The sequence below is a fragment of the Capra hircus genome, chromosome 17 (genome assembly GCF_001704415.2).
Source record: "Capra hircus breed San Clemente chromosome 17, ASM170441v1, whole genome shotgun sequence".
NCBI classification, from domain to species: Eukaryota; Metazoa; Chordata; class Mammalia; order Artiodactyla; family Bovidae; genus Capra; species Capra hircus.
This window is the reverse complement of record NC_030824.1, coordinates 13,053,432-13,081,051: the sequence shown is the minus strand read 5'-3', so window position 1 is coordinate 13,081,051 and position 27,620 is coordinate 13,053,432. Positions and strand designations below refer to the sequence as shown.

Here is a 27,620-nt window from a genome sequence, read left to right as displayed (position 1 = left end):
TAGGGCTCCCACCGCAGCGAACAATCAGGGCCGCCACACTGGTCTCACTGTTGACACGCAGTTGTGATGCTCCTGATCACTTACAAGTTCTAGAGGGTAACAACTGCTTCAAAGCACTGAATTATAACTACGTAAACACCAATAGCACAAAGCCAACTTTTTTTTAAAATCACTGGGCTCTGAGAATTATCATCTAAACTTCAAAATGATGGTCAATCCCAAACAGATCAAGTCCCAGACTCTTATGTAAACGAACTTCCCTGTTGCTACCACTGGCTGGGAACAGCAGGAAAAAGCATAAAAGAAACCGATATATTAAAGAGAGGTCCACATCCCCACATCTTAAGAAATATGTAGACCCACAAGGTCAGGAGACCAAAGGCTGCATTTTCCTGTTGCACACTTGGAATCTTTGTGGCGAGACATTCTCTCATGGGCTCTTGAAACGGAGGCTGTGAGGGGTCACTCAGTTTCCCTGTCCGGGTCCACCACACTTATCCCCCCAGAGGCCCAGGATGCTGCCTGCCAGTGGCTCATAGCTGCGTCCCTTCCCAGGCACGCCCTGGGGCAAACAAGCTGCCTCATTCCAGGTCACACTCCCTCTTCAAGGGCAGTGTGCAGCCAATGACCGCTCAACAGCGGAGTAAAAAGGCCTCAATATGGGACCCCCTCAGCAAGGCCAACCCAGGAAACCACCTGCACGCAAACCTCTATCTCAGAGTCCGTTTCACAGTTAATCCTACCTTTACTCCCAAGCGGCCCTGTATTCAACACATTCCCAAGGGTTCTTATGCATAATTCCAGTGTCATTAAACTAGGTGACCTACTTCACTTTCCACTAAGGAGGCAACAGAGAAAGGCAAGTTAGAGTGACATCATTATGTCAAAACCCAAAAAACTACAGAGGAGCTTCAAGGTTAAGTAAATCACTCATAAATTTCACTTTGTTATTACTAGTAACATATCACTTGCGAAACACCTTACAAAAGATTGAGAGTTACGAGCATGTTTGATCCCATGGTTGAAAATGCAATCCTTTTACAGGTACAGCATGATTGGACAAGGAGATAGAGCCACATCCCGTACTGAGGTTGCAATCCAGTAACCACGTATAAATTAACCGAGGCAGCAGGAAGGTCCTAAGCTCTCTCGCTTGGTACTTCCCACAGTTCATAATAAGTAAAAACGATAATAATAATAATACTTGCTACTAGTGTGTACAGAACTGTCTTGTGACCTAAAAGGTGCCATCACAGACTTCTACCTAGACTGTTCTGAAGCATGTGCCACTGTGCTCAGTTACTTCAGTCATATTCAACTCTTTGCAGCTCCACTGCACCCCGCCAGGCTCCACTATCCATGGAATTTTCCAGGCAAGAATACTGGAGCAGGTTGCCATTCCCTACTTGACCCAAGGATCAAACCTGCATCTCTACGTCTCCTGCACCGGGAGGCAGGTTCTTTAACACTAGCGCCAACATACCGCTACCCCAAAGTTATTGGCCACATTAACCAACTATATCTGTACTAACTTAAACATGGAAATGGACAAGTTGTCATTTCAGAAACTAAGATATCCTAAGAAGAAAACAAACAAAGGGTTTCCCTGATGGTCCAGTGGTGAAGAATCCGCCTTGCGATGCAGGTGACATGGGTTCGATCCCTGGTCGGGGAAGATTTCACATGCTGTGAAGCAACTAAGTCTGTGCACCACAAGCACTAACCCAGAGCTCAGAAGCCCAAGAGCCACGGCTACTGAACCCACACACCGCAACTACTGAAGCCCATGCACCCTGGAGCCCGCGCTCTGCAATGAGAAGCCTGCACACCGCAATGAAGAGCAGCCCCTGCCTGCTGCAACTAAAGAGAGCCTGCCCAGAGCAACGAAGACCCAGAACAGCCAAAAATAACATAAATAAAGCTTAAAAAAAAGACACTTGAAATATGACAGGAAACTTTGCCATACTATGAAAGTGTTAGTATGACTATTAGAGAATAATTTAGAATGGCCAAATCTATGGTACAGAAGACCACTCGGAAGACCGATAAATTTAAAGTATCAATGTGTACATGCTTGATCCTGTTTGATTCTTTGCGACCCATGGATTGTAGTTCACCAGGCTCCTCTATCCATGGAATGTTTCAGGCAAGAATACTGGAGTGAGTTGCCATTTTCTCCACCAGGGGATCCTCCCAACCAGCGACTGAACCCTTACTTACTGCATCTCCTGCACTGCAGGCAGAGTCTTAACCCACTAAGCCATTAGGGAAGCCCCACAAAGTATTAACATTTCTTCAAATTTAAAGAAAAACATCCTTTTGATAGCATACAATTTGGCTTTTAATTTTTTTTTAATGATTCAGATATTGACTCACTACCCACTACTGGTGACCGCTGTCCTGTACCAAACATCAGAATCATCTTTGGAGTTGTCTGGGTGTGTGTGTTTTAAACCTAAATCCCAGGGCCTCACTCAGACCTCCTGTCCCAAATTCTCAGGGGTGGGGCTCAGGCATCTACTCCTTAGGAATTCTCATGCAAACCAAACGATGAGAAACACAACCCTTACTTATCGACAGATATAAAAATCAATCCTTTCCCAATCAAGTCAAAAAAAAAAAAAGAAAGCCACCACAGAGAGGTTACGTTACTTTGTTAATTCAAAGTCAGTGAATACTTGATTTTCCCAAAGTCTACTGGACTTACTCCAGTAAATGCTAAAAGAAATTGCAAACAGATCCATCCCCAGGGAGGCCGATTTGTACTCTCATGTACTAATGTAAGACTAATTCTGCAAATGGATTGGTTTTGTGCCTTACTGTTAGAAATTTAATCTGTCTTCTCTTGTTTAGTAGAAGGGATAATCACTAAGCGCCAAATCAGTGAAGAGTGAAGAAACGGACCTAAGGTTTGTTCCCAGCGTACATCTCTAGGGCAAGCAGAACACGAAAGCTCTCTCTCTAGATGGTGTCTTAAGAAACTGACACAAGAACCTCGAGTTTAGACAATAGATGAGCAATTTTTCTGCGAAATCTGCCCCTGAAAGGAGATTGTTTTCTACAGGAATTTATCTCAACTGTTCACATACTGCTGAAGAGTAGAGCAGACGCACACAATCTCCATCAGAAGGAGTGGATGAGTTCCAGTTTCACCTGTATTTTCTTTCAGAAAAATAAAATCAGTCGATTGGGGGGAAAAGGTCTGAAATACTGTCAAGATAAACAGGTATTCATTTACGTTCCTAAATGTGTCTCAAAACACATAATAACTATGTGATGTTTTCACAAAGAAACACATTTGTAAAATAAGGTAAAATGTTTTACGTCCACAACACTATCTGAATTGAAGACCATGCCAAGTGCTGAGGGGAGGGGAGGTACAAGAAATGATGTCAACACTCAGAACTAAAATATTTTTATAGAGATATATCACTGTCACATAAAATGGGATAAAAACTGGAGTCTACAAAAAGCAAGAGAGACGGTCCCCCAAGGTATTCCCAAGTTCATTTGGAAGCCAGCTATTTAGAAATTGGAAATCATTTCTCTGAAGCAACAATGCTATAAAGGGTGGTTAAACTCCCAAACAGTCCACAAAATGCCAGTTTCTCATTTAACACTTAACATAATCCCTTGCGTGTCACTACAAGAGCAAAGGGAACTCAGTGCATTTTGGTTGATCACGCATGTGGCTGATGTGACTGAACTGCAGCACTACAGTATCCACCAGGTACACACACGGCAGCTGCACACTCAACATCCACGGTACTTGTTTTTAATGGGCTTGCCAACTTCAAAAGCCACTGTCATTCACCACCTACTGGTATGATTCCCCCAGGTGCTGACAAGGGATGGCCACAAAATGGTTTAGCAACTAGGGTAGTGAGAGCTGGGGCAATCCCAGGAGGCTGGGCAGTGGGGGAAGCTAGGAAGGCAGAAGAGGCTGGATCTCTGTTTCAAAGCCCCCTTTTCATCTACAATGGGATGCAATTTCTCTCTCCAGGAGGAAGAGAAGTCAGGAGGAGAAGAGGGAGCCCCTTGTCAAAAGCTTCAGGTCCCAGAGGAGCCTGTGTGGGTATGGTTGGTTTGCAGAGTACCCTGTCAAGGGTCCCAAACTCTCCAAACACATTCATACCATCAAGACTAGCTATATAATTTGTGCAGCCCAGAGAAAAACACAAGTGTAGGGGCCCTTGTTTAATATTAAGAATTTCAAGATGGTAACAAGAGGGCACTACACTAAGCAGTGCATGCTGCTGAGCCTGAGGCCCTAGGTGACCACACAGGTCCCACGGACCCGCGAGGCCAGCTGGCCCTGGCCACCACAGAACCTTTGCACTTGCCGCCCTCTGCCTAGAATCCCCTCCCGTGAATCTCTCCCCGCTTCTGGAAGTGTGACCTTCCCAAGAAGGCTTTCTTGGATACACCAATCCCCAACACACACACACTCTTATCCCTTCTACCCGGTGTATTTTTCTCCAGAGCATCTACTACCCAACCATTATTTGTTCATTGTCCATGTCCCTCTTGCCCAAAATGTGGACTTTATAAGAGCATGGATTTTTCTGTCTTGTTCACTGCTGTAGCCTCAGTGCCAAGAAGACAGCCTGGTACCAAGAAGCCCTCTCTCTAGTGCACGCGTGTGCGTGCCTCTCAGCTGTGTCCAACTCTTTGCGACCCCATCAACTGTAACCTGCCAGGCTCACCAAGAAGCTGCCTAATGAGCTATCTGAGGAGTTATCTGCTCCATGAAGCAGAACCTTCCAACCAACAGATGCCCTGAGTTACCAATTGTTCTGGTGCACACACAGAGACTGTTTCAAAACATGCCCAAGTAGACACTTGCTCATTCACAATAGGAGAAAGTGAATGGCACTGACAGGGTAGCATTTTAGTTTGGGTTAGGGAGAAGGCAGCGGACCCTGGGCTGGAGGGATCGGGAGAGAGTGAACAGAGGGACAAGAATCAAGTGAAGCCTCAAAAGGAAAGCAAAGGGCAGAAAGGAAGTCTCACCAGGTAGGCCAACCCGAGCTCACATTTGACTCAGTCGCCTTCTCATTTTGTATGAGTGTTTCCCTACTTGTTTCTAAGTTTAACAAAAAGAGGAAAAGTCATCACACTGACCTTGCTGACAACACAGATGTAGGCTCTGACAAAATAAGTGACAAAGTGAGCAATGAATACTGGCCAACAGTATTAAAACCTTTTAATCAGGCCTGGAAACCCAAATCTCCACGCTCTGAATGGCCACCAGGGTTCTCACCACCACAGACCCTCCGTATGAGGCTGCTGTCGGAAGCAGCAGTCCGTTATTTCTACTCCACAAATGCAGGTGGGGGCCCTACTACACTCAGCACCATAGCTGGGGGTACAGGAGGAGGACAACAGACCTGCCCTTCAGGGATTCCAATCCAAGGTGGGTGGATGCTGAAGCAAGAGGCTTACCAGCAGTAACGCTTAGCAAAGAGGAAGTGAGATGGCATAATAAACTCTTCTGCAAAACCACTGATAATAACAGCGCTAGCTTTAACTTACTGGCTACTTACTGTAAGCCAGGCTTGGTGCTAAGAATGTCCCATGCCTCCATACAAGATGATACTAGCATTGACCTTTTTTGATAAGTAAGGTTGGATAAGTGAAACTGCCCAAGGTCAAACAGCTAGGCAGCAGCATAGACCAAATGTGAACTCGAGTTTGCCTGATTCCAGAGGATGGACTTGTAACCAGGGCCAACCTGACCCATTAATGTCACCCTTTCAGTTTAAAAAAAATAAAGCAAGACTGTAGGCTTCTGAGGGCTGTGACTGTGTCCATTCTGTTTCCTGCTGATTCCCCAGAACCTAGCTGATCCATAAATACATGTTAGATGAACAGAAAACACCTACATTCCTGCAAACACTTTGAAAACTGACCCCGTTAAAGCAGTCATCTGTTGTTTCTGCCCAATATCCATTTGCTCTTTTCTCTTGGGAAATCATCCCATTCTTAGTCAACATGGGTTAGGTAAGGCTGATCCCACTCATCTGCAGGAGCAGACAGTGGATATGAGCCTGGCCAATTTGCATCAGTGACGGGTTCGAGGACGGACCAATGAGACTTAAAGTTCATGACTCTGGGAGCATAAAACATCCTCTTTTTCACCCTCAGTTGCTTAGCCGCTAGCATAGAAAACTGAACTGGCTGGCAGCCACTTTATCCCAAACTGGAGAGCACCTGTCCATGAATAAAGCCAACAAAAGGAAAGCAGGACCAAGAAATGAAGAGATTTCTATTAGGAAGAAAAAAAAAAATTGCTAACTAGGAGGTAAAGGATGTTAATCAAACTTACTACAATCATTCTGTAATATATAGCTATGTCAAGTCGTCATGCTGTACCCCTTAAATTTATAGTGTTCTATGTCAATTATCCAAGTAATCCAAGTCTATGCCCCAACCAGTAATGCTGAAGCTGAAATTGAACAGTTCCATGAAGACCTATAAGAACTTCTAGAACTAACACCAAAAAAAAAAAGTCCTCTTCATTATAGGGGACTGGAACGCAAAAGTAGGAAGTCAAGAGATACCTGGAGTAACAGGCAAATTTGGCCTTGGAGTACAAAATGAAGCAGGGCAAAGGCTAACAGAGTTCTGCCAAGAGAACGCACTGGTCATAGCAAACACCCTCTTCCAACAACACAAGAGAAGACTCTACACATGGACATCACCACATGGTCAAAACTGAATCAGACTAACTATAGTCTTTGCAGCCGAAGATGGAGAAGCTCTACAGTCAGCAAAAACAAGACTGGGAGCTGACTGTGGCTCAGATCATGAACTCCTTATTGCCAAACTCAGACTTAAATGGAAGAAAGTAGGGAAAACCACTACACCATTCAGGTATGACCTAAATCAAACCCTTTACGATTATACAGTGGAAGTGACAAATAGATTCAAGGGATTAGATCTGATTGACAGAGTGCCTGAAGAACTATGGACGGAGGTTTGTGACATTATACAGAAGGCAGTGATCAAGACCAGCCCCAAGAAAAAGAAATGCAAAAAGGCAAAGGAGGAGGCCTTAAAAATAGCTGAGAAAAGAAGTGAAAGGCAAAGAAGAAAAGGAAAGATATATACATTTGAATGCAGAATTCCAAAGAATAGCAAGGAGAGATAAGAAAGCCCTCCTCAGTGATCACTGCAAAGAAATAGAGGAGAACAACAGAATGGGAAAGACTGGAGATCTCTTCAAGAAAATCAGAGATACCAAGCGAACATTTCATCCAAAGATGGGCACAATAAAGGACAGAAATGGTACAGACCTAACAGAAACAGAAGATATTAAGAGGAGGTAGCAAGAATACACAGAAGAACTATGCAAAAAAACATCTTTAAGACCCAGATAACCACGATGGTGTGATCACTCACCTAGAGCCAGACATTTTGGAATGTGAAGTCAAGTGGGCCTTAGGAAGCATCACCACAAACAAAGCTCGTGGAGGTGATGGAATTTCAGTTGAGCTGTTTCAAATCATAAAAGATAATCCTGTTAAAGGGCTTCACTCCATATGCCAGGAAATTTGGAAAACTCAGCACTGACCACAGGACTGGAAAAGGTCCGTTTTCCTTCCAATCCCAAAGAAAGGCAATGCCAAAGAATGCTCAAACTACCACACAATTGCACTCATCTCACACACCAGCAAAGTAATGCTCAAAATTCTCTAAGCAAGGCTTCAACAACACATGAACTGTGAACTTCCAGATGTTCAAGCTGGATTTAGGAAAGGCAGAGGAACCAGAGATCAAATTGCTAACATCCACTGGATCATCGAAAAAGCAAGAGAGTTCCAGAAAAAATTTATTTCTGCTTTACTGACTATGCCAAAGCCTTTGACTGTGTGAATCACAACGAACTGTGGAAAATCCTCAAAGAGATGGGAATATCAGACCACCTGACATGCCTCCTGAGAAATGTGCATGCAGGTCAAGAAGCAACAGTTAGAACTAGACATGGAACAACAGACTAGTTTCAAATCGGGAAAGGAGTACGTCAAGGCTGTATATTGTCACCCTGCTTATTTAACTTATATGCAGAGTACATCATGTGAAATGCCAGACTGGACGAAGCACAAGCTGGAATCAAGACTGCCAGGAGAAACATCAATAACCTCAGATATACAGATGACACCAATCTTATGGAAGAAAGCAAATTACAACTTAAGAGCCTCTTGATGAAAGTGAAAGAGGACACTGAAAAAGTTGGCTTAAAACTCAACATTCAAAAAATGAAGATCATGGCATCCAGTTCCATCATTTCATGGCAAACAGATGGGGAAACAATGGAAACACTGACAGACTTTATGTTTTTCGGCTCCAAAATCACTGCAGATGGTGACTGCAGCCATGAAATTAAAAGACACTTTCTCCCTGGAAGAAAAGCTATGACCAACCTAGACAGCATATTAAAAAGCAGAGGCATTACTCTGCCAACGAAAGTCCATCTAGTCAAAGCTATGGTTTTTCCAGTAGTCATGTATGGATATGAGAGTTAGACTATAAAGAAAGATGAGTGCCAAAGAACTGATGCTTTTGAACTGTGGTGTTGGAGAAAACTCTTGAGAGCCCCTTGGACTGCAAGGAGATCAAACTAGTCAATCCTAAAGGAAATCAGTCCTGTATATTCATTGGAAGGACTGATGCTGAAGCTGAAACTCCAGTACTTTGGCCACCTGATATGCAGAGCTGACTAACTGGAAAAGACCCTGATGCTGGGAAAGATTGAAGGCATGAGAAGAGATGACAGAGAATGAGATAGCTGGATGGCATCACCAACTCGACAGACATGAGTTTGAGCAAGCTCCAGGTGTTGGTGATGGACAGGGAAGCCTGGCGTGTTGCAGTCCATGGGGTTGCAAAGAGTTGGACACGACTGACAAGACTGAACTGACTGATGTCAATTATAGCTCAGTAAAACTGGAGTGGGGGAGGATAAAAAGAGAGAGATGGAAAGATTTCTAGTTACATTATAAAAGCGCCCAGAATAAGAACCACCACCTAAAATTTTCAATTATGTAAATCAACAGATTCCAGCTTGTTTTTTTAAACCAATTTGAATTGGGTACTGATTGCTTAATGCCCAGAGTCCTGATACACCACCTCAAGATAAATGAGACTGAGCAACTGGATTTCATGACCACCACAGTGAAGAACGCAGCAATATGCTTGCGATTATACTCATGCGGCTCCACTACCTATGGGAACCCTGAGTTTACTGAAAAGGACAAAAAAGGCAATGTCTTTGTATCCAGGGCCATATCATTTCTTTCACTAATTCAATCGTATACCAAGAAGACAATTTAGGTGTCCCTAACTCACCATTCAGAAAACGAAGATCATGGGAAATAGATGGGGAAACAGTAGAAACAGTGTCAGACTTTATTTTTGGGGGCTCCAAAATCACTGCAGATGGTGACTGCAGCCATGAAATTAAAACACGCTTACTCCTTGGAAGAAAAGTTAAGACCAACCTAGATAGTATATTCAAAAGCAGAGACATTACTTTGCCGACTAAGGTCCGTCTAGTCAAAGCTATGGTTTTTCCTGTGGTCATGTGTGGATGTGAGAGTTGGACTGTGAAGAAGGCTGAGTGACGAAGAATTGATGCGTTTGAACTGTGGTGTTGGAGAAGACTCTTGAGGGTCCCCTGGACTGCAAGGAGATCCAACCAGTCCATTCTGAAGATCAGCCCTGGCATTTCTTTGGAAGGAATGATGCTAAAGCTGAAGCTCCAGTACTTTGGACACCTCATGCAAAGAGCTGACTCATTGGAAAAGACTCTGATGCTGGGAGAGATTGGGGGCAGGAGAAGGGGACGACCGAGGATGAGATGGCTGGATGGCATCATGGACTCGATGGACGTGAGTCTGAGTGAACTCCGGGAGATGGTGTTGGACAGGGAGGCCTGGCGTGCTGCGATTCATGGGGTCGCGAGGAGTCGGACACGACTGATCGACTGAACTGAACTGACCACCTAAAACAGATGGTCTCTAAGCACTGTTATCAAAAGCTTCATAAGAGAAGGCTCAAGAGCAATCATTTCCAAGTTTTCATTTCAGCTGGGCTTGTCCATCAAAGATCTGGCCTGTACCCGACTGTGTAAAGCTACAACACTACCCCATCAAGAGGCAATTTCACTCCTGACTGCTAGCTTACTAGTTGTTCTTGCTTCAGTGTTCATACTGAAGACTGAAGTCAAAGAGACCGTACCAAAAATAGAAGACATGGCAGTGTAACAGACTACCAAAGATGGGGAGAGGGGATGTTTGGAGGTGGTCCTAACTTTTTATTTCCTTTTCAGGTCAAATGGATGAGACTGTCAAGAGGTTTTTTTTTTGGGGGGGGGGGCATACCAACTAGAACTCAATCTTCCTTTTCAGGAGTCACCCACAGATCCCAAACTCATGGCCCAAGGCAGATATAGCCCACAGAGAAGTGTTACGGAGAACTAGAGGAGGGAAGAGTTCTTGTGGCAGGTGGCTGTATTAACTAGTCCCGACTTGTACATGATTCTCTGTACTCAAGCATTTGGGTAGCTCCTTCAAAAGCACTTGTGGGTTAGGACTTGCCCTCCTGCCACTCTCATAACTCTGATAAGGTCCACCCAGGGCTAACCTGCTGGATGATGAGACCACACACACACACAGCCACACAGCCACGCAGCCAGAGCTGTTTCACTGTTTCCGTGACAGGAGCTAACTTCAGACAGACACATGAGCCCACCCAGGCCCAGCCCAAACTGCCACCCTGAAAGACACTGAGCTAAATAAATTCTTGTTGTCTTAAGCCAAAATTTTGGGGGGGGGGGGGGTTTGTGGCAAAAAATCTTTGATAAGAGTTGGACTTTCCTGGTGGTCCAAGTGGTTAAGAATCTACCTGTGGCTGCAGGGGATAGAGGTTCAATTGGGCAGACCCCACATGCTGTGGGGCAACTAAGCCTGTGCACCATAACTACTGAGCCTGCGTGCAGCAACTGCTAAAGCTTGTGTGCCTAGAGACTGTGCTCCACGACAAGAGGATACCACAATGAGGCCGACACACCACAATGAAGAGTGGCCTCCACTCACTGCAATCAGGAGCTCACGCACAACAGCAAAGACCCAGCAGAGTCTAAATAAATAAATAAAATTATTTTAAAAATGAAAAGGAAACTGATAAGAGCCCACATACAAACACAAATCACAATTTGGGGGGGAGAAAAAAACCTAAAGACTCTACACCACCAGGACCACATTCTTACATGGCAACCACCAGCTAATCTGGGTCAAGACTCCCACGTTTAGCCCAGCCATAGCATACACTCCCCAATTTGTCACTATCATCTCATCCATATTAGGGTCAAGTTCATTGCCACATGTCATCTCAGTTAGGTGGGAGTATATTTATGGCAAAGAAAAAAGTGAAACACCATATTCCACATATTCCAGTTACTATGAAAAGTGAAAAAGTTAGTACCATTACTTTGGAAAATGGTCAATATCTACTAAGGGTGAACATATGCCTACCCTGTAACCCAGCCATTCTACTCCTAAGCAGATACCCAAGAAACGTGTTCATATGTTCCGGAAGATCTACAAAATGTTCGTAGCAGCACTTTTCCAAACAGGCCGAAACTGGTGATTAACAAACTAGTTACCAGTAATGCCCATCAACAGCAGAATTAGTAAGATGTGGCATATTCCTAGGGGTAAATCTCATACATAATGCTATGCACAAGAACCCAGACACAAAAGTGCATGCCATATGATTCTACTGATACAATTTAAAAAATCAGGTAAAATTTAAGGTGTTAGAAGTCAGGGGAGAGATTACCCTTGGGTGGACTGGCACAAGCAAAGGGACTGAAAAGCTGGTAATGCTGCTCTGTAACCTGGACGCTGTTTACACAGCTATACACACTCTTGGACACACATTAAGATGTACATTTATGCTTTGTACAATTCAATACAGAGGTTTTTATTTTTTTTTAAATGGGGAAACAAGACCAAGAGGAAGGCTGTGCATCAAGAAAAATGGTTAAGTATTTTTCTTTAGTGATATCATGAAGACAATTTCTACACCGTTATGATGTTTACTATTTAATGTGACAAAATGAATGGTAGTCGTTATGAAACAAATTATTACAAAAGTATGGGGAACCTGTGCTCAACATAAACATCTGATGAACTAGGAAAAAAGGATCAAATGACCAACAGCCTACTTCACTCACCTGCATTCCTGCCTGCCCTCTGCGGGCTCTGGGACTTACAACCCCTGCAATACAAATCCCGATCTTTTTTATAAAAGCTGCCTTAGGTTTTCTGACTGAAGATACTGGGTGGGTCCCTTAAGTCAATTACTTTCCTAAACCTCATTTGCCAAATGGGTCTAATGCTAGCCACTGGAGAGGGCCACTGGGAGAACTGGAAATCACGTTTCTAAACCCTGACAACACCAAGGAGACAACAAGTAAGCACACAATGGTTTTATTAGTTTATTTTTTATTTATAGCCGTGTTACTGATGATTGCTAAGTACAGAAAACAAAAGAAAACCACTGGTGATGCCCCAAAGGCATGCTGCTGATGGTAGTGTAGAGGCTGAGATTCTAAAGTCCCTTGGATCCTCCAGAAGGCAGGCTGCTTCCATTTTTAGGATACTTAAGTGAGGGCTCCTCTCTTTTTGGAATGGACACCTGTGTCTCAGGAGTGTTAGGTCTGGAAAACCTCAAGCGAGCATCAGGACCCCAAACCAAGAGGCGGTACAGCTGAGAACAATATCTCAAACTCACCTGATCATTCCAATCACCAGGTCTCTGGGCCCCTCCTCTGGAAACTAATGCAACAAGTTTAAGGAACTCCTAGCTGGTGAAATTTAAAGTCCAACAGATCTGGACCCAAGTTCAATCCAAAGAACTTGTCAGATGGGTAATCCTAAGCAAGTTACAGAAAACCTGCATTTCCTCATTTGTAAAAGGAGACCAACAATACCTACCTCCCAGGATTGTTGTGACTCCTAAAGACAATGCCATATTCAGCAGGGAGGATTACTGGTCCTAATAATCCCCATTCCTGTTTCTCTTCACCCTCCATGCACTGGTCTTGCCTTTGCCTACATGTCTGTGAGAATAACTTCTGTGTAGATCTGGCCTGGCCTGGGCAACTTATCAGAGGATAAGCCACCTCGTCAAGGCATTAAAATTTTTACATCTGTCAGACTTCAGTGGTCAAACACTTCTTACAGAAGCAGGCATGATGCCAGAATGAATTTTCACACATGTAAGAATTGACATGTTAAATGAGAATGTTTAACAAACACAAAGACCAAAAAAAAAAAAAAAAATAGAGATAGGCAGAGCACAGAACCAGAAACTTTGTGAAAACTTACAGCTACTCATGTTATTCGAATATAACTATGTATTATATTGAGTAATCCATTTCTTCTAGAAACAGCTTGGCAATTACATAATTACTTCCAACTGGGAAGCCACAGATACTGCCTTTGAGCCCAATTTAAATCAAGCCATTGAACCCACTGCCTTACCCCAACTCTTAACCATGACTGTGTTTCTGGTGATCTTGATTGTGCCAATCTCCTGAAAAGGATTAAAAAAAAAAAAAGTCCCCGGCTTTCTCCAGATTCTGGAAGATACTCATGTCCCATAAAATGGTCACTATCATAGCATGAAAGTTCTTATCAAAATATTCTTTTTGTGTGTTTTAATTGAAGTAACACATGCAGAGTCAGAAAAAACCTGAATTGTCCAAACACTATATGCTGCTGCTGCTGCTGCTAAGTCGCTTCAGTCGTGTCCGACTCTGTGCTAAGTTAAAATTCCTTCCTATCCGCATGGTGGGTTTGCCTCCCCCAAGTTTAGGAGCCCTTCCAGACCAGGATTTCCTCGATCTGCACCAAGTAATTTTTTGTGGGTGCTGTCCTGTGCACCTCTGGCCTCTACCCACGAGATACTTGCAGCTACCAGCCACCCCACACTGCCCCGCCCCAGTTGTGGCATACAAAAATGTCTCCAGACACTACCAAAACGGGGAACAAAATCGCCCCCAGTTCGGAACCACACCTTCCAAAGATACTCAATGCATCCACAAACACAGGGTTGTGCTGTTGTTTAGTCGCTAAGTCGTGTCCTACTCTTGGCGACCCCGTAGACCGTAGCCCGCCAAACTCACCTCTATTCATTTCCCTACCCCCACCTCCCCACCGGTGGCACACAAGTCACTTTCCAGCTCATCAGGCGGTCTGTATCGGAGCGGGGGCCTGCCCGTGCCTGGGTGGGAGGCCACAGTCACTCACCAGGTCCCGTATGAGCTGGTCCACCAGCTGCTCTCTGCCCCCGGCAGCGTCGCGGGCCGGAGGGGAGCGGGAACGGCTCGCCGCCTCCTGCCTCTCGGCCCGGGTCGCCCGCGCCGCCGGGGGCCGCCCCGCGCCCTCCAGAAGACCCTGGGCCAGCGCCAGGTACCCCGAGGCCTGCTGCTCGCCGCGCCCGGACACCACCTCGGGCCGCCGCGGCCGCCGCTCGGCAGCCTCGGGCCGCCGCCGCTTCCTCAGCGCCTGGGCCTGAGCCAGCTCCTCCTGCCAGCGCCGGCGGAACTCGTCCAGACTGTGGTCGTCCATCGCCGACGCTCCGTGCCTGCCTCGGCCCACCGGGTGCCACGGAACGGTCCCCCCGCGAGAAGGTCCCTCGGCGGGAAGTGTCCGCCGCCGCCGGAAACCGCCGCTTCCCCGGCTCTCCGGTTCCGGGTGGGTGGCCCCGCCCCGCCCCCGGCGCGCCCCCTGGGGCTGTGCAGGGCTGGTGAGGCTTGCGGCGGAGCTCAGGGTCCGGGTCTATGCCCACGCCCCCAGCTTCTCAGCTTCTCCGCTTGTGGCTTTTGCCAAGTGCACACTGCAACAAGCCGTTTGTTTGTTTTTTGCAAACGTGCATTGAGCAACTATTGTATGCCAGGAGCTGAGAATTCAACATTTAAATCTGCAGCAACAAAAATAATTCCTTCCCTCTTGGGGTTTGGATTTAAGTAAGGTGGTGGAGGGAGGAAGAGACTTTCGACAAATAAATATGAACGTCTGATCCGTGAGAGGTGTTATGAAGAAGCTACAGCAAGGTAATAAAATAAGGCGAAGGACGGGGATGGGAAGATTACCTTTAGAAGGATGATCCCGAGAATGGACCGTCTGACATGGCATGTGAACTAAAAGCTAGATGAGAAGACAAACCAACTATGGGATGATCAGATCTCAGAAGTGATCTTTCCAAAAAGCACTACAAGTGAGAGGGCTGTGAGACTGGAAAGAAAACAGACAATCGCATACCAACTTCGAATGGCTTTGTATCAGTTCTTACTTTAAGGAATTTTTCTCCCCACCTGGACCTGAATAACTCCTCCACAGATTTTCATGTCTCAGCTCATCTCCCAAACCCTGCCCACACAATCCGATCTCCCTGTTATTCATTCTTATAGTATCCCATACTTATAGCACAGAACACAATTTTTAATCTTTTATTTGTGTAATGACTTACTAACATTTCCCTTCCCTACTGGACTGTCAATTCTTAGCTTGGAGGTCAGTGATAAGTAGGAGCTCAATAAATATTTACTTAGTAACAACCCTTAAAGTAAGAGCTAATGTCTCCACTGTATTGACAGCCACAAATCACACAGCTGGTAATTTGCAGACCCAGGACTCATCCTCTTTCTTACTCCATGTGCTTAGTCTGACTCTTTGCGACCCCTTGGACTGTAGCCCGCCAGGCTCCTCTGTCCATGGGGATTCTCCAGGCAAGGATACTGTAGTGGGTTGCCATGCCCTCCTCCAAGGATAAAACCCAGATCTCCCGCATTGCGGGCAGATTCTTTATCGTCTGAGCCACCAGGAAAGCCCAAGAATCCTGGAGTAGGTAACCTGTCCCTTCTCCAGGGGAACTTAGCAACCTAGGGATTGAACCAGGGTCTCTTGCATTGCAGGTGGATTCTTTACCAGTTGATCTACCAGGGAAGCCCTCTTACTCCATGCCTGACCTGCTAATTGTCAAAATCATAGAGTCCACACATCTGAAACAGCTAGGAACCATCTGACTGCACCTCTGGTTACCATGCGTGTGTGCATATATGTTTTCAAATTCAGTGATATCATCAGCACAGTTATTGACAGCCTGGGTGCCAGAGTTAGGAATTCCAGCATCTTCATTTACGCACATCCTCTTTCTTCCAGCAATTCCCCTTCTAGGAATTTATCCAAGAGGAGAAAATTGAGTGAGGAGTCCAAAGAATGCCTTTAAGAATGTTCTCTGAAGCACTGTTTATAGTACTGAAAATCAGAAGCAATAAGTAGTTGAGCAAAGGGCATTGGTTAACTAAGTTATACCGAATCAGAACATAGGAAAGATCCTAACTGGATAGTCAGCTTCATGAAAGCAGAGACCTGATCTATTTGTTCATGGCTATGTCTTCAGTGCTCAGTACAGTGTCTGGCACATAGTATTACACATTACAAGTGAGTAAATGAAAAACTGCGCAGCTATTAAATTACATTGGAGAAGAAAACCATATGAAAATATTCACAATAGAGCAAGTCAGGATACATAGACATATGTATGGCAAAATCTCTTCAAGTGTAAGCATTACAAAAAATACACACCCAAATCTTACCAAAAGAGATCTCTAGAGAGAACAGAATTATAGGGTGATTTACTGTCTTTATCTGTCTTTTCTAATTTTCTGCAATAAATGTTGTCCTAGCCTGAATTCTCCCAGAAAGCTGAGCTTGAGACCCCAGGCTTTCAGGCAGCTGTTTATTTGTAGGAATGATTCTAGAGAATAAGCATGGGAGACCAAGAAGCAGGAAAGGAGGGAAAGCTAATTCAAAGAGCATTCTTGGCTTGGTCCTGCTGGGGACCACTCAGTCTCACTGGGACCTTCTAAGGAGCCTCAAAGATTGTTCTCCCAAGAAATAAGAACTGGAAGGGAATATTTCTCCATTGACTCATCCTCCATTAGAGAAAGGTTAAACCACGGGTTTTTCATAATCTGTCACTTCCAAGGTGAATATAAGTAAACAGATTCCCATGGATATCCTACACCAGGGCAGTAACGATACCCTGGGGCAGAAAGCAAAAGATACTCTGTGCAGTTAACCTGACCGTCAGGTTACCCATGCATGAAGCCAGCCACAACTAAAGGCAACTACGAATCAAGCGGATTTGGTGTAGGGCATTAGAAGCACTCAATAAAGTATTTTTTTTGTAATAAAGATAAAATAAGCTATTTCCCCCTAAACATTTAGCTAACATCTTCCTTCATTCTAGATGTTTTCCATATGATTTCCAAAGGTCAAACTTGTTTTTATTTATCTGCCTGTAGGTCAAAAGCCAAATACGTCTCTTCTGATCTCTCTAGGATACTTGGAGCACCTAATACTTGAAAAGCAGACTGGAAAAAAATTTTAAATACCTAATTTTGATGGTCAAAAAAAAAAATCAGTTTATTTTTGTCCCTTTAAAAGAATTTTAAAGGGCAGTGGGGACAGGCTAATGGGGCCATTAGTCACCCAGAGAAAATGAAAAAAGGGGGAGAAATATGCTAAGAGGAAGGAAACTACTGTCCTTTTCTCAATATTACCTACCATTCACTAATAATATTATGATGATTTTACATATTTCCAATAAAATAGCAAATTCCTGGACCTCTGTATCATCAAGTGAAAAATAAATGGAAAGATATCTTCCCTTTAGAATGACTATAAGGCTGGTAGGATGCCATAAAATTCCTAGCATCCATAAGGCACATAGCAGGCATCCTATGAATGATCATTAAGATCCACACTGATATGGTCTTGGCAGTTAGAGATTATGTCTAACTTATCCTCCGTACATCTGGTGCTCCATGAGGCCCACCCTTTCCACTATCAAGAATGCTCCTTGCAAGTTCCATCCATTGGAGATCTTTGGTTGCAAGCAACAGATACCAGAAATTGATACCTTAAGCATAAAGTAGTTGAACTTGGAGAGATAAAAGAGGAGTAACTAGACCCTGGGAATGCCTAGAATCAGATCAGATTCAGAGATGCCATTTAGGAAGTCACGAACCATCTGTTTTGGTTGCACTCACCACTACTCTTCTGGCATTCAAAATCCCAAAGCAGGAGTTCTTAGAGTGTGGCCCCTGGACCAGCATTACCTGGGAACTCATCAGGCATGGAAGCTCTCAGGCCAGACTACTGAATCAGAAACTCTGGGTGTGCAACCCCAGCAATCTGTGTTTTAACAATGCCTCCAAGTGACTCTGAGAACCCCTACCCCCAGAGGATCAACTGAGTGGCCTGGGTTGAGTCACATCCCAGACCTTGACTGGGGAGCAGGGACTATAGTGAGTGAATTTCCAGGACCAGATCAAGTGGGGAAACAGAGTTTCCCAAAACAGAAGAAGGGGAAAGGTATACTGCTCCAGACTAAAACATCTATATGGCTATCTATCATAGGAGGGAGACTCTGAGAAGTCGGTCTTAGTGTTCCCCATGCCCGCACATCCCCTCAGCCCACTGTTGAGGTGCTATGCACTCGCCACTGAACCCCAACTCTGCTGGAGCCCCAGAAAAACAGCTGAAAATAGCCAACACCCTTCCCCGAGTACTTACTGCCTCACTCCCCCTGCTCAGTCACACACTGGCCTACTGGAGTTCAAGAACTTCACTGCAGAATTATGTAGGTCTCAAAAAAGTAGTTAAAGTTGGGGACAGGAGCAGAGATCATTAATGTTCTCTCACGTACAAGGTAAGAGGGTGTATCAGTTTCCCACGGCTGCAGGAACAAATTAATAACACGTGAAAAAACCAACTGACTTAAAAACAACACGTTATTGTTCTCTTACTGTTCTAGAACCTAGAAGTCCAAAATCCATTGCACTGGGCTGAAATCAAGGTGCTGCCAGGGCCCTGCTTCCTCCAAGGCTTGAGAGGAGACTGTCTTCTTGCCTTTTCCAGCTTCTAGAATGTGCAGTGCTTGCATTCCTTGCCTTGCAGCTTTTTCCTCCATCTTCAAAGCCAGCAGCAGAGTCTTCCTTCTGTCATCACACTGCCTTCTGTCTCTGTGTTCAAGTCTCCCTCTCCCTCCCTCTTGCTCTAAGGGTACCTGTGATTACATAAGGCCCACCTGGGTAACCCAGGCTCCTCTCTCCATCTCAAGATCTGTAGTTTACTCTTTTATTTTGGCCACACTGCACAGCATGTAGGATCTTAGTTCCCCAACCAAAGATCAAACCCATCCTGCTCATAGTGGAAGCACAGAGTCTCAGTCACTGTTCTGCCAGGGAAGGCCCTCACGGTCCTTAATTCCATCATATCAGCAAAACCCCTTTTGCCATCTAAGGTAACATTCACAGGTGCCAGGGACTCGGACTTGGTTATTTTGGGAGGTCATGGTTCAGCCTGCTGAAGAAGGCCTTCAGTGACCACAGACTCAAATGCCTTCAGGTGACTCCACAAAATGAAAATGAGGCAGGTAGACCAGGTGTGACCTGTGGCAAATGAAGCTTCAGTTCAGTTCAGTTCAGTCACTCAGCCATGTCCGTCTCTTTGCGACCCCATGAATCGCAGCACGCCAGGCCTCCCTGTCCATCACCAACTCCCGGAGTTCACCCAAACTCATGTCCATCGAGTCAGTGATCTCATCCTCTGTCGGTCCCCTTCTGCTCCTGCCCCCAATGCCTCCCAGCATCAGGTCTTTTCCAATGAGTCAACTCTTCGCATGAGGTGGCCAAAGTATTGGAGTTTCAGCTTCAGCATCAGTCCTTCCAATGAACACCCAGGACTGGTCTCCTTTAGGATGGACTGGTTGGATCTCCTTGAAGTCCAAGGGACTCTCAAGAGTCTTCTCCAACACCACAGTTCAAGAGCATCAATTCTTTGGCACTCAGCTTTCTTTACAGTCCAGCTCTCACATCCATACATGACCACAGAAAAAACCATAGCCTTGACTAGACGGACCTTTGTTGACAAAGTAATGTCTCTGCTTTTGAATATGCTATCTAGGTTGGTCATAACTTTCCTTCCAAGGAGTAAGCGTCTTTTAATTTCATGGCTGCAATCACCATCTGCAGTGATTTTGGAGCCCAAAAAAATAAAGTCTGACACTGTTTCCACTGTTTCCCCATCTATTTCCCATGAAGTGATGGGACCAGATGCCATGGTCTTAGTTTTCTGAAAGCATAGATGCACATCTAGACAGAAAAAACAAAACTCTGCTCCACTTTGCTTCTAAAAACCAGTATCTTGATTTTTAATTACTAGCAACAATTTCTGACTTTAAAAAAATAAATTTTTATTAGAACTGCAAGTTGCATTCAGTAGCCCCAAAACCTAACAGTAGTTCATTCTTGAGCAATCCATGAATTAGGACAAAACTCCCTTCCAGTTAGCTGGAAACGACTGAGCTACTGAGTATGCACGCCCTTCCACTTAACACTGAGACACCACCTTAGCTCTTGTGAGCAAGATTGAGGAATCACACCTCATTTGGAACCACTAATGAGTGAAAAACACCAGGAGACTAACCTGAAGCAAATAGAAGGAAATGATGTGATTTCACATGTTTAGAAACATTAGCATAAACTTCGGAATTTTACAAGCAGCTATTTCAAATATCAACATGAGTCTGATATATTTATCACCATAGGTATTATTGCCCTTTGTTGTTGTTTTATGCCTTCAAGAGTAAAAAAAAATTAATTCCTTGGCATGCTAAATTGCTTCAGTCATGTCCGACTCTTTGCGACCCTATGGAACGTAGCCCACCAGGCACCTCTGTCCATGGAGATTCTTCAGGCAAGAATACTGGAGTGGGTTGCCATGCCCTCCTCCAGGGGATCTTTCTGACCCAGGGATGAAACCCATGTCTTCTGTGTTTCCTGCATTGGCAGGTGGGTACTTTACCACTTGTGCCTCCTGGAAAGCCCATTAATTCCTTGGGTGTAGGGACAACTTTGGTCTTAAAAACTACCTGTAACATGAAAAGGTTTGCTTGTACTTGAGAACTCTCCCATCAATAGTTTCATTTTTTTAAAGGCTGCACAGATGGGATTCAGTGTCAGCTGCTTGTTACAAACTTAATCATTCAAAAGGAGGTTGTCCCACGAGGACACCACTCCCCTGATCTTCCCCTCTCCTCAGTCTCCTCTTGCTTTTTTATTTATTTTTTTATTTTTGCTGTCCCGTGTCTTAGTTGCAGGATGTGGGATTCAGTGCACAGACCAGGGATGGAACTGGATTGGGAGCACAGAGTTCTGCTGAGGTGCTTTGCACATACTTCCATTGTCCTACAATACTCTTTCCACGTCACTTCTCTGTGCAGCTAAGACCCCATCCACTCTTTGCTGTGCTGTGCTTCGTGGCTCAGTCACGTCTGACTCTTTGTGACCTCATGGTCTGTAGTCCCCCGGGCTCTTCTGTCTGTGGGGATTCTCCAGGCAAGAATACTGCAGTGAGTTTCCATGCCCTCCTCCAGGGGATCTTCCCAACCCAGAGACTGAACTCAGGTCTCCCGCATTGCAGGCAGATTCTTCACCATCTGAGCCACCAGGGAAGCCCAAGAATACTGGAGTGGGTAGCCTACCCTTCTCCAGAGGATCTTCCTCACCCAGAAATCAAACTCAGGGTCTCCTGCATTGCAGGCGGATTCTTTACCAGCTGAGCTACCAGGGAAGCCCCATCCACCCTTTAGCTCACCTTATATGTGACCTCCTCAGAAAAACCATCCCTCCGTGCCTCATCTGAGGCATCGATACACAACTGTTTGTCCCTGAAATCCACTCTTACTATAGTCAGTTGTTTTCTTTGTTATTTACTTGTTTGTCATCTCCTCCATTAGAATGTAGGCTCCGTAGGAACCATGTATATCTTGTTCATCCTTGTGCTCTCTTCTCAGTTTTGTTCCTAGGATTTGTTGGGAAATGGTTGGTTGGTTGGTTGGTTGGTTGGTTGGTTGGATGAATGAATGAATCCATGAGTGATGAAGCTAAGAGAAAGCAGAAGGTATTTCTGAGGGTTTTGACCACACATAGTAGATGCTCAATAAATGTTTGTGTTACTGAAGAGGCTACAATAAAGATATGCACAACTACACACACCCTCACACAAAGCTTAAGAGAAAGATGAATTCACTCATTTAAGAAAGAAGTGAGGGGCCTCACTATAAGTCTCATAAATCTCAACACAAGTGCTCATATAGGAGATGGAAAGGGTTTCTTGGTCTATTCCATTTTACAGACTGCTGAAAACATGTGTCTCTATTTTATAGAAAAATCACCCTGAGCACTTTGGTGTACAGAGCACTTTGGAACTCTAATTACAGGTGACACACAAATGGAAAGAAAAATAGAAAATCAAACAACTGAGCCAGTAAGTTGCAATTTATATGGGCACTTAATAGCAGCAAAGTGCCCTAAAGCACTCAGAATTTCATCGAAACACTTTGCAGATGGAGCTGTTGTGAGGATGAAGTCAAGAATGTCTATAATATGGCTGAGTTCCTTGGTGACATCTCAGTGCTGTGAATCTTAATGTCCATTTTCACAGTATTTCTGCAAGCTCAATGCCATGTAAAACCGCCTGAAATCTGACTTTAGCTCACCTCTGTAGTCTGATTTCTCAAACTTTTCTCAGTCACTAAGCTCTAATCATGTCAGTCTCATATAGCTTCCTACCCCACGCTCTCATCCCCTCTCACTTGCATCTGCCTAACTCCTTGTTGCTGTTGTTGTTTAGTCCCTAAGTCAAGTCCAACTCTTTGTGACCCCATGGACTACAGCATACCAGGCTCCTCTGTCCTTCACTGTCTCCTGCTGCCACTGCTGCTAAGTCGCTTCAGTCGTGTCCGACTCTGTGCGATCCCATAGATGGCAGCCCACCAGGCTCCCCTGTCCCTGGGATTCTCCAGGCAAGAACACTGGAGTGGATTGCCATGTCCTTCTCCAATGCATGAAAGTGAAAAATGAAAGTGAAGTCACTGAGTTGTGTCCAACTCTCAGCGACCCCATGGACTGCAGCCCACCAGGCTCCTCCATCCATGGGATTTTCCAGGCAAGAGTACTGGAGTGGAGTTTGCTCAAATTCATTGAGTAGGTGATGCTATCTAACCATCTCATCCTCTGCTGCCCTCTTCTTTTGTCTTCAATCTTTCCCAGCATCAGGGTTTTTTCAAACGAGTTGGCTCTTCACAACAGGTAGCCAAAGTGTTGGCACTTCAGCTTCAGCATCAGTCCTTCCAATGAATATTCAAGGTTGATTTCCTTTGGAATTGACTGGTTTGATCTCCTTGCAGTCCAACGGACTCTTACGAGTCTTCTCCAAAACCTTGGTTCAAAAGCATCAATTCTTTGGCGCTCAGCCTTTTTTATGGTCCAACTCTTACATCTGTACATGATTACCGGAAAAATAATAGCCTTGTCTATACAGACCTTTATCTGCAAAGTGATGTCTCTGCTTTTTAATATGCTGTTGAAGTTTGTCATAGCTTTCCTTCCAAGGAACAAGTGTCTTCTAATTTCATGACTGCAGTCACTGTCTGCAGTGATTTTGAAGCCCAGGAAAATAAAATCTGTCACTGCTTCCACTTTTTTTCCTTCTGTTTGCCATGAAGTGATGGGACCAGATGCCATTATCTTAGTTTTCTGAATGTTGAGTTTTGCCAGCTTTTTCACTTTCCTCTTTCATCCTCATCAAGAGGCTCTGTAGTTCCTCCGAACTCCTACCAGATTTCCTTTTAGAGGTCACCTCCTCCAAGAAGCCTTCTTTCCTTCTTCCTTCTCCAGACTGACTTAGATTCTGTTTTACTTAAGATTCTTAGGTTGACTTTTGATTCTGCATTTAAGGAGCTTGGAAGCCTCCACTCTGTCATAACAAGTAAAAAGCTGAATAGACTGAAAAATCTTCCACTCTTCTTGTATCCCTAAGAGAGGTGATGACAGAGGAAACCACTGTCCCCTAGACTGGTGAAACATGGACTTCCCTGGTGGTCCAGTGGTTTAAAATCGGCCTGCCAATGCAGGGGACACAGATTTGCTCCCTGGTCTGGGAAGAAGGCAATGGCAACCCACTCCAGTACTCTTGCCTGGAAAATCCCATGGACGGAGGAGCCTGGTAGGCTTCAGCCCATGGGGTCTAGAAGAGTCAGACACGACTGAGCGACTTCACTTTCACTCTTCACTTTCATGCATTGGAGAAGGAAATGGCAGCCCACTCCGATGTTCTTGCCTGGAGAATCCCAGGGACGGGGGAGCCTGATGGGCTGCTGTCTATGGGGTCGCACAGAGTGGGACACGACTGACGTGACTTAGCAGCAGCAGCTGGGAAGATCCCACATGCTGTGGAGCAGCTAAGCCCATAGGCCACAACTACTGCGGCTCTGGCCACATGGGCCACGACTGGCAGCTACTGAAGCCTGAGAGCCTAGAGCCTGTGCTCTGGAGCAAGAGACATCCACTGCAACCAGACAAAGCCCACATGCAACAACAGACACCGTGCAGCCGTACATAAGTAAATAAGTTTAAAAAAGATTGACGAAACTGGTGAATACAGGGAGTCTAGCTTACTGAAGCAGAGGCTCACAAGCAGAACAGTGCCGAGATAGGAAAACCTGAGCTGTAATGGATGCACTGCCTGAGGTTCAGTGTGGACACGTCTGAGAGATTAAAGCTCCAGGGGGACCCAGTCACAGGAGCCCCACTCTTTTGTGAGTTTTTCCTCTAGAAGTTTGACCAAGTTCTTACCACAAGCATCAGAGAAAAATCCTCTCACAGTTCTAGTGGGGAGAGGGTAAATGAACCATTTTGAAATACACCAGAGTATTCTGTTTAACCAGGCTTGCCCTCAGGAGAAACTATTAATAGTTAACCAGAGCACAACTTGATGGGATATTATCAGAGTCTAAGTGACCTTGGGGGTAAGGGAAATATCCAAATTCAATCAGCTCCAGCCTCCACATGGGAGGAGGGGAAGAAAGAGAAAGGATGTAAATTACTAGTATCAGAAATGAAAGAGGAGATATCACTACAGACTCTATCGACAGTAAAAGGATAATAAAAAGAGTGTTATGAATAACTTTATGCCTACCAATTTGATAACCTGGATGAGAACCCAGACAAGAAGAAATAGATGATCTGATTAAGCTTATATTAAAGAAATTGAATCAATAGTAAATAACCTTCTAAAATAACACCATGCCCAGATGTATTCACCGGTGACTTCTATCAGGCATTTAAAAAATAAGTTATGTAAATTCTCCACAATCTATTTCAGAGGATAGAAGCAGAGGGAATACTTCCCAATTCATTCAATGAGGCCAGAATTCCCCTAATACTCTTGTTATCAGAAAAGAAACAGAACAGACTAATATCTCTCATGAACACACATGCAAATAGTCTCAATAATATACTAGCAAGTCAAGTCCACCAATGAATAAAAAGAATTATAGGGACTTCCCTGGTGGTCCTGTAGTTAAGACTCTATTCAGGGAACTAAGATCTCACACACTGTGAAGCGTGGCCAAAAACAAAACAAGAAAAGGATGATACACCATGACTGTGATATTGTGATTTTTAAGAAAGATACAGGGATTGATGGGAATGCAAACTAGTTCAGCCACTATGGAGAATGGTATGATGTGATTCCTTAAGAAACTGGGAATAGAACTGCCATACAACCCAGCAATCCCACTGCTGGGCATATACACCGAGGAAACCAGAATTGAAAGAGACACGTGTACCCCAATGTTCACTGAAGCACTATTTACAATAGCTAGGACATGGAAACAACCGAGATGTCCATCGGCTGACGAATGAATACGGAAGTTGTGGTACATATACCCAATGGAATATTACTCAGCTATAAAAAAGAATGCATTTGAGTCAGTTCTAATGAGGTAGATGAAACTGGAGCCTATTATACAGAGTGAAATAAGTCAGAAAGAGAAACACAAATGCTGTATATTAACACATATATGTGAAATTCAGAAAGACAGTAATAATGATCCTATATGCAGGGCAGCAAAAGAGACACAGATGTAAAGAACAGACTTTTGGACTCTGTGGAAGAAGGTGAGGGTGGGATGATTTGAAAGAATAGCATTGAAATGTGAATATTACCACATGTGAAAAAGATGACCAGTGCAAGTTTGATGGGTAAAGCATGGCACCCAAAGCCAGTGCTCTGGGACAACCCAGAGGGATGGGGGGGGGGGCATGTTCAGGATGGGGGGACACGTGCACCTGCGGCTGATTCATGGTGATGTATGGCAAAAAAACATCAAAAATTATAAAGTAATCATCCTATAACTAAAATAAAATAGTAATTTTAAAAAAAGTAAAATATGGGACCTTCCCTGGAAGTCTAGGGATAGACTCCATGCTTCCACTTCACAGGGTGGGGGTATGACCCCAGATCTGGGAACTAGATCTCACAAACCACAGCTAAGAGTATGCATCCTGCATGCTGCAAGAAAGTCCTCAGCACAGCCAATAAATAAATAAATAAATATATATATATATATATATATTTTTTTTAACTGTGGGGATAAGGAAAGAAAAAGTTTAAGAACAATAGATAAAAGGTCTTTAGACTTGGAATCATGATTGTATGAGGGTTTTTGTTGCTGTTGATTTTTTTTAACTGTTAATATATATATAACATAAAGCTTAACCATTTTTGTTTTTGGCTGTGCCACACCACTTGTGGGACCTTAGTTCCCCTACCAGGGATCAAATCCAGGCCCTAGCCATGAGACCCCTGAATCCTAACCACTGGACCACTAGGGAATCCCTCCCCCATCTTCATCATTTTTAAGTGTACAATTTAGTTGCATTAAGTACATTTACATTGTAGTAACCATGACCACCATCCCTCTTCAGAACTTTTTCATTAACCCCAAGTGAAACTCTAAACCCACTAAGCACTAAATATCCACCTCCTGCCCGCAACCCCTCACAACCACCATTCTGTCTGTCTCTATGGGTTTGACTTATCTAGAAACCTCACAGAAGTGGAATCATACAATATTTGTCCTTTTGTGTCTGATTTATTTCACTTAGCATGCTTTCAAGATTCATTCCTATTGTAGAGTATGTCAGAATTTCCTTCTTTTTCAAGGCTGAATATTATTCCCTTGTACAGCTAGACTTCATTTTGTTTACCCATTCAACCATCTGTAATATGGTTATCTTTTAACCAAAGTATCAGAACTTTCATTTCAACAAAGGTGGAAGGTCTAACATGGCTATTGTAAGGTTTCTCAATAAGTCAATCTGAGATGGAGATTAGCATATAGCAATTTGTTAAGGACACCCTTGGGGTCCAAAATTGCTGTGGATGGTAACTGCAGCCATGAAACTAAAAGACGCTTGTTCCTTGGAAGAATAGCTATGACAAACCTAGACAGTGTTTTAAAAAAGCAGAGACATCACTTTGCCAACAAAGGTCCTTATAGTTAAAGCTATGGTTTTTTCCAGGAGTCATGTTTGGATGCTAGAGTTGGACCATAAAGAAGGTTGAGGGCTGACGAATTAACACTTTCGAACTGGAGCACTAGAGAAGACTCTTGAGAGTCCCTTGGAC

The 27,620-nt window shown here is 44.3% G+C and overlaps 1 protein-coding gene across 1 annotated transcript in view; it reads right to left on the bottom strand.

The window, feature by feature from the left end:
* The window catches only part of FBXW8 (F-box and WD repeat domain containing 8), a 118,796-nt gene extending 104,063 nt beyond the window's left edge, over window positions 1-14,733 (bottom strand). The window contains exon 1 of the mRNA XM_018061216.1: window positions 14,322-14,733. Within this exon, the coding sequence (XP_017916705.1) occupies window positions 14,322-14,642 (321 nt within the window). The 5' untranslated portion in view covers window positions 14,643-14,733. The remainder of the gene's footprint in view (window positions 1-14,321) is intronic.